The sequence below is a fragment of the Balaenoptera ricei genome, chromosome 10, assembly GCF_028023285.1.
Source record: "Balaenoptera ricei isolate mBalRic1 chromosome 10, mBalRic1.hap2, whole genome shotgun sequence".
Lineage (NCBI taxonomy): Eukaryota > Metazoa > Chordata > Mammalia > Artiodactyla > Balaenopteridae > Balaenoptera > Balaenoptera ricei.
Window position 1 is genome coordinate 22,431,805 of NC_082648.1, and position 12,003 is coordinate 22,443,807.

The window sequence follows — 12,003 nt, forward strand, 5'->3', positions numbered from 1 at the left end:
TTCAGGTGGCCGTGGCAGTTTCTCAAAATAGGACAACAATGAAGTCTGCTGCATCGATCTTCTTTTCATGAACAATTTCTCTGTAGCTGTTTGACAGTATTTTAACCACAGTAGAACTTCTTTCAAATGTGGAGCCAATCCCCTCAAACCCTGCCACTGCTTTACCAACTCAGTTTACATAATATTCTAAACCCTTTGTTGTCATCCCAACAATCTTCACAGCATCTTCACCAGGAGCAGATTGCATCTCAAGAAACCACTTTCTTCGCTCATAAGAAACAACTCCTCAGTTGTTCAAGTTTTAACTTGAGATTATAGCAATTCAGTGACATCTTCAGGCTCCACTTCTAATTCTAGTTCTCTTGCTACTTAATACCACATCTGCAGTTACTTCCTCCACTGAAGTTTTGAACCCCTCAAAGTCATCCCTGAGGGCTGGAATCAACTTCTTCCAAACTCCTGTTAATGTTGATATTTTGACCTCTTCTCATGAATCACAAATGTTCTTAATGACATCTAGAATGAGAAGTCTTTCCAGAAGGTTTTCTATTTACTCTGCCCAGGTCCATCAGAAGAATCACTACCTAAGCCAGCTAGAGTCTTATAAAATGTATTTCTTAAATAATAAGACTTGAAAGTCAAAATTATTCCCTGATCCATGGGCTGCAGAATGGATGCTGTGTTAGCAGGCAGGGAAACAACATTAATCTGGCTGTATGTCTCCATCAGAGCTCTTGCGTGACCAGGTGCACTGTCAATGAGCAGTAATATTCTGGAAGAAATCTTTTTGTCTGAGCAGTAGGTCTCAACAGTGGGCTTAAAATATTCAGTAAACCATGTTGTAAGCAGATGTGCTGACATCCAGGATTTGTTGTTGCATTTATAGAGCACAGGCAAAGTAGAGTTAGCATAATTCTGAAGGGCCCTAGGATTTTCAGAAGGGTAAATGAGCACTGGCTTCAACTCAAAGTCACCAGCTGCTTTAGCCCCCAACAAGAGTTAGCCTGTCCTTTGCAGCTTTGAAGACAGGCATTGACTTCTCCTCTCTAGCTATGAAAGTCCTAGATGACATCTTCTTCAAATAGAAGGCTGTTTTGTCTACACTGAAAATCTGTTGTTTAGTGTAGCCACCTTCATGAATTATCTGAGCTAGGTCTTCTGGATAATTTGCTGCAGCTTCTACCTTAGCACTTGGTGCTTAACCTTGCACTTTTATGTTATGGAGATGGTTTCTTCCCTTAAACCCCATGAACCAACCTCTGCTAGCTTCAAACTTGTCTCCTGCGGTTTCCTCACCTCTCTCAGCCTTCAGAGAACTGAAGACAGTTAGGGTTTTGCTCTGGATTAGGCTTTGGCTTAAAGAAATGTTGTGGCTGCTTTGATCTTCTATCCAGATCACTACAACTTTCTCCATATCAGCAATAAGGCTGTTTCCCTTTCTTACCCTTCATATGTTCACTGGAGTAGCACTTTTAACTTCCTTCAAGAACCTTCCTTTTGCTTTCACTGCTTGGCTAACTGGTGCAAGAGGCCTAGCTTTTAGTGTATCTTGGCTTTCAACATGCTTTCCTCACTAAGCTTAATCATTTCTAGCTTTTGATGTAAAGTGAGAGACGTGCAACTCTTCCTTTCACTTGAACACATAGAGGCCACTGTATGGTTATTAACTGGCCTAATTTCAATATTGCTGTGTCTCAGGGAATAGGGAGGCCCAAGGAGAGAAGGAGAGATGGGGAATGGCAGGTTGGTGGAGCAGTCAGAACACACACAACATTTATTGATTAAGTTGGCCGGCTTATGTGGACGTGGCTAGTGGTGGCCAAAAACAATTACAAGAGCAACATCAAAGATCACAGATCATCATGACAAACATATTAATAATGAAAAAGTTTGAAATATTGTGAGAATTACCAAAATGTGACACAGAGACACAAAGTGAACAAATGCTGTTGGGAAAATGGCTCCAGCAGACTTGCTGGACTCAGGGGTGACACAAACCTTCCATTTGTAAAAAACGCAATATGTGTGAAACGCAATAAAGCTAAGTGCAATAAAAGGAGGTATGCCTGTAGTAGTATCAATCCTTGGATTGTGTATCTTCAGCAAGCATAAAGAGAGACGCATAATTTTTTAAACGAAATGTACTTTCACAAATATACTGAAAATATCCAGTTTATACGGCATTTGCTTTTAACTTCTAAACATAACAAAGAAGAGCACTGCGTGACATAATCCTTTGACCCAAAAGATCAATTACACTGAATGGTGCCTGTGAATTCTAAATCACTGAGAGTAAATGATAGGTATTAGGCAAAGCACACTGACTGAACAACATAGCCTGCTGGGAGTGAATACATTTATTTGAAAACAATATTTCTTTTCTTAAGTGAGTACATAGTGAATGAAAAGTTGTTGATAGTTCTGAAGACGAGAATCTTCTGCCTCACTACAGTAAAGGCCAGGGCACTGCCAGCTCCTTTTGTCTCCGTGTGAGTGTGCCTGGATAATTTTCTGAATGGACCACCTCTAGGGCACGAAAATGAGAAGCTGCTTCTGAACCTATCAATTTCTGCTGAGCATGCCAACTAAAAAGCCACCGTGACGGTGAGCAGACACAGCCTGGGAGCTAGACCCAGACTCCCAACCAGCTCTAGGATGAGGACGACTCCCAGTGAGGCGAAGGGCTGCACTGCGACCAAGGACCCAGAAGAGGAAAACTTCTGTAATTGCCACTTTCCAAGGCAGCCATCCCCATTGCCTCAAACACGAATCACTGGCATCTAAGCCTACAGGATTTCCCAGAAAAACACACGAATGCTGTGTGCACACCCTATTTAAGACAGGCGCCACTGAGGCCGGCGTGGAATTGAACTCCGGGAACCGTAAGCCTTCATCTTCTCCACACACCTCCCTCTTCTTCCACTCCCCTGGGTCTGACCTGCCAAACAATGACCAGACACACTTCTCTCAATGTCCAACCCCAACTGTGCTGGAGCAGAATTCTTAAGTGGTAAGTCGATCAAAAGGATAAAAAAAGACATAGTTCTATTGCACAGGATTTTCCAGACACAGTATGAGAAAAGAAAGCTGTTATCATTTACTTGAAAGAGCTGGCCAGTCTGGCAACAGTGCTTATAAAATTACCTCCTATTTTTAAAAAATTGTGTTTTGCAAATGACTGCCAATAAAAATAAAGTTTCACTAAAAATAAGAAAATATAATAAAACACTTATAATATAAAAGAGCCAAGTTGGTGCTACACCGGGTATTATACTGTGGCAATATTGCTACGGCTCCCTGACTTGTCCTTTAGAATAACAATTCTTTTTTCTCCAGGTACTTCCCGTAATCTGGGATTTCCTCTCTGGCATCAGCCTCAGTCTCACCCTGTACCACAGGAATTTTTCCCAGGCCTGACAATCCTGTCTCCACATTTGGAAATTCCAGAAATGTGTCCTCTCTTGCTTATTTTGCTAAGAATTTATAGAGTCTAATAGGCCTTCTTTAGGAATTTATAGCTTAATAGAACTCAGCTATAATAACACATCTCCTAGAAGAGTTGCAAGATAATGCTCTAAGTTTGAAATGTCATCTTACATATAATAAATCATTTTCCTATTTGGCTAATTACTTAAGTCATTAATTTTTGTTTTGAAATACTTTCGAATTTATGGAGTTACAAGAATAGTACAAAGAACACCCATAACACCCCATAACACCCTCTGCCCAGATTCACAAATTCTGCCACATTTACATCCTCTCTCTCTCTGTACACACACACACACACACACATACACACACACACACACACACACACACACCTTTCCCGCACTCTTTGAGAGTTAGTTCCAGACATCATGACCTTTTTAACTCTCAATTCTTCAGCACGTATTTGCTAAAAACAAGTACATTCTCTTACATAACTACAGTACAGTACAATTATAAAATTCAGGAAATCTGATACAACACTACAACCTAATGTACAATCCATATTCAAATTTTACCAATTGTGCCAATAATGTCTTCTGTAGATAATAATTTTCCTGATCCAAAACCACATATTATACTTAGTTGTCATGTCTCTTTAATCTCCTTTATTCTGTAACAGTTTCTCAAACTTTATCTTTCATAACACTGACATTTTCGAACTGTTCAAGCCAGTTGTTCTATAAAATACCCCCGCAATTTGTACCTGTCTGATATTTCTTCATGATTAGATGGAGATTATGAATTTTTGTCAGGAATACTAAATAGGCAATGTTGTGTCCTTCTCAGTACGTCACATCTAGAGGTACATGATGTTGCTTTGACCCAATTTTATTATTTTTTATTTTAAAAATTTATTTTCAACTCTGTATTTTGTGTACTTAGCTTAAAGAATACCTATAAGACTGAGCCCCTACAGAAGTGTTAACTTAAAACAAATTTACGGACCAAAATTCTAACCTCAGTAACAATTTTTCTAAAATATTAGTTCATCAGACTAATAAATAATTGAGTGGTGCAAAAGATAGGAAGACTAATTCCTTGCACTTCAATTCTTAGCAATGCTACTAACTTACTAATGAATCTTAGGCAAATTAATTAATCTCCCTGATTATGGTTTTCTATATTGGTACTTTTTTACAAAACAGTGTGGAATCCAGGCACAATTCCATTACATTCACATACTGGCAATATTTATGAGCAAACAATGTATCCCTGTGAGGTACATTCTTTCTTTTCTATTTTATATAATGTAAATAAAGCCACATATTCACTTTTTCAACTGTACCTCAAGGCAACATTGACAAAAAGTATAGTACTTTTTTTTTTTTGTCTTGCAAGTATAGTTATGCTCCAAAGAAATCTAAAGAGTGATTTACTATAAAAGTATTGTCCTCCCATATGTATGCAAGATAATGATATTAAATAAACATTTAGTGCTAGTAAAAGCAAAAATGATTCCTTGAGAAGGACTTTTAGAGTTGAGAGAAATGAAGAAAGCTCACTATAACAAATTCTCTCAGAGGTATCTTGTGTAGTATAATCATCACTGTTATCAAATTGTGCTTAACAACAAACTATATTTTCTCACAGTTTACATTATGTATGCAATAATAGGAATGTATAAAAGAAATAATTTACCCTCTGATTTGCAAATATCAAGAGAAGGGATCTTAAACTATAGTCCTTAAATTCAAATTAATTTCAATGCACCAAGAACCAGAATAACAGATTTCTAGGGTATTTACTACTAAACATTCTTTCAAATTCCAAAAATCTAGGCAAAATCCACAAACCCTTTCCACAGATTAGGAAAATGCAATTCCCCAAATAAAGAGACACCATTCTACACACCACACGAGTCGAGTCTCAAAAGGAAGAGACCTCTGAGCCTCGGTTCATGCAGGACACATACAGGTATTTCTTACAACACAGCAAGAAGTTTCTTAGAGAATTATAACGGGCTGATAAAAACTATCATGAATCACCTTTTATACTGGAATAGAACTATGGTGTTTCATATTTATTTAATGGAGTAACACTGTGTGTCATGGCTAAGCACAAGTCACTCTACATGGAAAGTAGTCCATGGAAAACCACTCAGCACATACAGTACTCAATGAACAGCAGCTATCTAGGAAATATATCATATAAGCCAACAAACAATTACAATTACTTTTCATTTGGCCTCCAAGACAACGTATTCTCCTGGTTTTCCTCTTTACTCACTGGTTCTCTGTCCTAGTCTCTTTTGCAGTTCAATCTTGTTGTTCAATGTTGGTGCATCCAGGATTGTTGTTGTTCAATGTTGGTGCATCCAGGATTCAGTCTTTAGACGTCATTTCTTCCCAATCAACAATCACTCCTTAAGTGATCATATTCATGTCTCCTATGCACCAATTCTCACGTTCATATTTCTACCCTGACAATACCCTAAGTTCATCCACATATCCAACTGTCACCATAACATCCCCAACTGGATGCCTAACAGTCATTTCACACCTGATGTGCCCAAATAGAAATCCTGATTGTCCCTACAACCCCACTTATCCGCTCGTCTTTCTCACCTCAATAAATAGTACCACATTCATCCAACTGCTTTCAAAACCCAGGAATAACCTTTGACTCTCTTCTTTCTTTCCCATTTCACATCCAAGTCCTATGAGTCAGGACAGTACCATTCCAAATTCATCCACTTCTACCACTTCTATTCTAGTCAACACCATCTTCCAATCCTGCCATGGCCTCCTTTCTATGGTCTTTCTAACATTTATGTCCACATACATGTTCACTACTGTCCACACAGCAGCCAAAGTTATCAAATCATATTGATCCCTTCTCAAAACCCTCTGAAGGTGCCCATCAAACTTAGAGCACAATTCAAATTCAAGGGTCTACAAGTCTCTACAGTCTGAGCTTCTCCAGCCTTTTCTCCTGTATTCTCCCTTCCCTCACTTTACCTCAGCCAAAATGGCCTTCCTGCTGCTCCTCACACATAACAAGCTGACTCTGCCTCAGGGCAGTCTTCCCTGATGCATGTAGGCCTCTGCTCAGACATCAGAGAGGTTGTTCAATGCAAACAAAAACTAGCTAGAAATGCAAACCAAAACTACAATGAGGTATCACCTCACACCAGTCAGAATGACCATCATCATAAAGTCTACATATAATAAATGCTGGAGAGGCTGTGGAGAAAAGGGAACGCTCCTACACTGTTGGTGGGAATGTAAATTGATACAGCCACTAGGGAGAACAGTATGGAGGTTCCTTAAAAAACTAAAAATAGAATTATCATATGACCCAGCAATCCCACTCCTGGGCATATACCCAGAGAAAACCATAATTCGAAAAGATACATGCACCCCAATGTTCATAGCAGCACTATTTACAATAGCCAAGACATGGAAGCAACCTAAATGTCCATCAACAGATGACTGGATAAAGAAGATATGGTACATATATACAATGGAATATTACTCAGACATAAAGAAGAACGTAATATTGCCATTTGCAGCAATATGGATGGACCTAAAAATTATCATACTAAGTGAAGTAAGTCAGGCAAAGGCAAATATCATATGATATCACTTATATGTGGAATCTTAAAAAATGATACAAATGAACTTATATACAAACAGAAATAGTTACAGATGTAGAAAATAAACTTATGGTTACCAGGGAGTAAGGGGGGAAGGGATAAATTGGAAGATTAGGATTGACATATACACATTACTATATATAAAACAGATAACCAACAAGGTCCTACTATACACCACAAGGAACTATACTCAATATTTCACAATAACCTATAAGGGAAAAGAATCTGAAAAAAAAATAGATATATTTGTACGTATAATGGAATCACTTTGCTGTACACCTGAAACTAACACAACACCGTAAATCAACTATACTTCAATTGAAAAAAAATTCACTCTAGCTAAAAATAACTGCCCCTCCCTTCTCCATCATGCTCCATATTGTCTTACTTGATTTTTGCCCATAGTATTATCCAATGTAACAGTGTATATTCCTTTGTTTATTATCTGTCTCCCCCAATAGGGAGAGGTGAGGGATGATGCCTATTTATTAATTGTCTGTCCCCCCTAGGGCTAAGGACTCTATCTTGTTCATCATTTTTTTTTCCAGTGTCTAGAATAATGTCTGGATGCAATAGTTGCTCAATAAATTCTTATTGAAAAATTAATTGTTCTCAGATAGCTGAAAGAATGATTAAGGTATCCAGAGGTGAATGGAGTTCATAAGAAAACATGAGAATTACAAAATATTGAAAAGAGTAAAAAAACATGTCTTAGAGGGCAGACACGCACAGGACAGTGGAGAGTACGTACAGGATATCAGCAAATTTTCAGAGCAATAAAATACTCTGTAGGGTATAACTCTGAAAGCAGACTATAAGCACTGAGAACAAAAGTCAAAATCAATTTCTAAGTTTTTAAAGAATGGTCTGGTGTAAAGTAAACTGGGTATTGTAAAAAGCATCATACCAGGAAGCATCTTTCCTTTCCTTTTTTCTCCATTTGCTTTCATAGTGCTTCCCTGTCCCCCTCACCACTGTGTCTGAATATATACTGTATATAATAGTTTCATTTTTCTGTGTCTTAAGTCTTGGAGATTACCATCCTACATAACCTCACCATGTAGAATTCAGGTTATCTTTTAGTTACAGAATGTTTTCTTGGATTGGAATTTTAAATCTCAGGTCTGTTCCATTGTTTTGTTTTTCTTTTTCAGGGACTCCAATTATTGATATGATGGCTCTTCTTTGCCTTTCTTCCATTTCAACCACTTTCTCATTGACCATTTTTACTTGTTTCTTTAAATCCTTAACATTCTCATCACTGTTCTCCTGCCTTTCTTCAATGGTGCTTACTATACTTTCATTCAAATGTATTCTTCCTTTGATATCTTGTAATTTGGTCTGTTATTTCTAAAAATAATAATAATAAAGTCTTTTTCTTTTCTGAGTCCAATCAACTTTCTTTTCATTTCTGACTGGTTTGTGTTGGTCCATTTCTAACCTTAGTTCTTGGATTTATGATTCAAGGTGTATTTCACACATTCATGTTTCATGTTTGAAGACATTTAATTCAGTTTAGAGTATCATGTTACAATTTTCTTCTCTTTCATGATTGATGTTCAGAGAGAAATTTCCATCAACTGAAATGTTTTGATTCTGCATTCTGTTTTGATCTTACAGTCCTTTCCTAGAGATGAAGATTGATTACATTTCTGCATTTCATGGGCAAGGTGACAACATGAGCTGGTTTACAAGATCTTCAGTTCAGGAGCACCCTCTTCTGTCTGAGTCATGAAGTGCGTTTCTTTAAAGTCTGGCTTTTGTTGGGGGGCAGTGGAGGAAGAGTTATATTTTCTTCAATTTTTTTTTAATAGATCTTTATTGGAGTATAATTGCTTCACAATACTGTGTTAGTTTCTTTTATCTGGTATTCTAGATTTCCCCACCTTGCTTCTTTTTGCCTTCACCACCAAGACTCCAAAGGGTGCCTCTTCCTTACTTTTAACCTTGTTCATCCCTACAAGCATAGCTTTTCCACAACTGCTACCTGTGTACTTTCAAGTTCCTTCCTCCTTACTCAGTGCTCTTATCTACCTGGAATCTCTTTCAATATTTTCACCCTTAGGATAGACAGACTTTCTTTTTCTAAGTGTGATTTTCTTTTTTCTTTACTTTTTTTTTTTGGGCACACCATGCATCTTGCTGGATCTTAGTTCCCTGACCAGGGATTGAACCTAGGCCCCTGGAAGCGGAAGCAAGGAGTCCTAACCACTGGACCGCCCAGGAATTCTAAGGGTGATTTTCGCACAATCCCTTCCTGTCTCTACCACATGGTTTTTCCAGAACTCCCTAACTGTCCACAGAGGCTCTCAGTAGGAACAGTGAGACAGTGCCACTAAAAACTGACGTTGCTTTTCCACTTATAATAACTGAAGTTCGGACTGTCCTCTGTCTTCTAGTTCTGCTGAAGGTGAGGGATTTATGGGGTTTACTTTGCTTTTTATTGGTCTGTACAGATTTTTGGCAGATGTAGAAGGGATTGAGATTTAGGCATCACAATTAATTACTTCAGCTACTTGTTCGTTTATCATTGCTAGTCAGATATTTCTTCCCTATGTCCGAAGTTAGATTTCTGGCTTTACTGTTTGATCCTGTAGTGGATACTGTAGTGGATACATTGTGCTCCACCCGCATCACCTGTTAGAGCTGAGGCATCTATTTCCTCAGTTGCTGGGCATGATGACCGCTGTCTTCTCGAAGCCGTGCTTCTCACTAAGAGTGACCCTTGTCCAGGGGGAACTGCCTTACCCAAGGCTACACACCCCCTCTGTGATGAAGCCAGCAGTCAAGGCGGGCTAATGCGAGGATATAAAGCTCAGGCCCTTTGCCTTAATTTGTGACCACTTTGAAGGGCCAACTCAGCTCCAGAGCTCCCTGTAGGATCAGCAAAGACCTCAATCGTAACCTCACTGTGGCTCAGCTTCTCTGTCTGCCCAATCCTACCTTCCCCACTTCCTTACAGGTGTATATCTTAAATGCACTCTTCAATACCCATTCTGCAAACAATTCTATACCACAGGGTATTTTCAGAGCATCCAACTTAAAGACAATCACCATCTGAAAAAAATTTTATTGAGTTATGAGATGGGCACTGTTATAAGTGCTTTGAATATATTGTACACATTCACGTAATTCTCACATGGAGACTGTGAGGAAGATACTGGTATTTTCATCATCATATCTCAGATAAGAAAAGAAACTCTTGGAGAAGATAAGTACCTTGCCTAAGTTAATAAGTGGTCAAGGCAGGATTTGAACATAGGCATTCTGACTCAAAAGCACATGCTCTCTTGCCCACTTTACGGTACTGCCTCTTGTGCTAGCCTTGCACTCTCTGCTTCTCTGGTGTGACCCTGAGTGTGCCCATTCTCTGCATTTTTTATGCCATGCTGTGAAGTGTAGCCAGCACATGACACACACCAGGATGACCACAAATATTAAGATGTTTTTATTTTTTAACACATAATACTTCACTAGTGGATTGACCGTAACATGAGCTGCTGAAGGTGGAATTCATTGATCTTATGAAGCTGTCTTTTAAAGCTTTTCATTAAAAACAGAGAAGAATGTTTGTAAATCCAGCCTCTGGTCACTCAGTCCTATCACAGGATGACATTCCATTTGCACACATATATTAGCAGGTACATGTTAACAACCACTTCTCTATAGATTTGTTTTCTATCTCACCTCAAAGGAATACCAAAAAGGTTATAACTTTTCTCCAAAATTCTTACCTCCATCTTGAAATTTGCTTAATCTTTCAAAATATGATGACATGGGGGCCTGAACAATATCGAGGATAGCCAGAAGTGTTCTTGTTAGCCTTAGTAATTCACTGAAACTATAAAATCCAAAGTATATAAGATTCCGAGCCAAGTGGACCACCTTAATTTTAAAAAGGCAGGGAGAAGGTGAAAAAGAAAAGAGAAACATTAGGAACGGAAATTAGCATTGACTTTTTATTATCTAAGTTAGCGCAGGTATTTCTAACCTTTCTAATTCTTTAATACCTAGGAATTGAAATACCTGCGAAAGCAACCACTGAACTCCAATTTAATCAAGTTTAGAACTAAATCCAAATAAGACCAGTTCATCAACCCCATCAAAGGCCCATGTGACAAGAAGATGAGGTATCTTGTCAACAGCCAGCAAGGAAGGGACAAGACAAGATTTTAGTTGTATCAGGGTGGTTAAAAGAGGTTTACATTAGAATGATTTACCTCTTATTTAAACATTAACTTACGTCAGTAGGATACCACTTAATAAATAGTTACATTAATGAATTACTTTAATAAATGAATATTATCCATGAAATTTGTCTAGAAATATATGTTCCTTATGCCACTGTGTGGTCTCCTGGATACTATAGGACATACTAGGTGTGAGAGCCAGCTTCCAAGATGGTGCCCAATGTAGGGTCTCCTTCCACACTGCCCCAGGGTTACTCAGTGTCTCCAATAGCATACAGCAGAAGTGATGACATGACAGTTCTAAGATTAGGTTATAGGAGACTGCAACTTCCATCTTGGGCTCTCTCTTTCTCTCTCTCTAATGGTTGCTCTGGGGGAAGCCAGATGCCATACTGTATGGACACTGAGGCAGCCTATGGAAAGGCCCACACGGCAAGAAGATGAGGTGTCTAGACAATAGCTAGCAAGGAAGTATAGCCGCCAGCAACCACACAAGTGAGCTGAGAAGCAGATCATCTAACCCCAGATGACTGCAACCCCAATCAACAGGTTGTGAGACCCTGACCTCATATGAGACCCTGACCTAGAACCATCCAACTAATAAGCCCTCTCAGATTCCTGATCCACAGAAACTGCAACCCCAATCAACAGCTTGTGAGATCCTGACCTCATGAGAGACCCTGACCTAGAACCACCCAACTAATAAGCCCTCCCAGATTCCTGACCCAC

General features: G+C 38.7%; 1 protein-coding gene across 4 annotated transcripts in view; it reads right to left on the reverse strand.

Annotated features, from left to right (window-relative positions):
- ITPR2 (inositol 1,4,5-trisphosphate receptor type 2) overlaps positions 1 to 12,003 on the reverse strand; it is a 524,073-nt gene that overhangs the window by 335,428 nt on the left and 176,642 nt on the right. For all 4 annotated transcript variants that reach the window (XR_009505331.1, XM_059935504.1, XM_059935506.1 and 1 more), the window contains one exon: positions 10,819 to 10,969. Coding sequence is in view for 3 of the 4 variants with exons in the window: in XM_059935504.1 (XP_059791487.1) it covers positions 10,819 to 10,969 (151 nt within the window). In the remaining variant the exon portion in view is untranslated. The remainder of the gene's footprint in view (positions 1 to 10,818; positions 10,970 to 12,003) is intronic.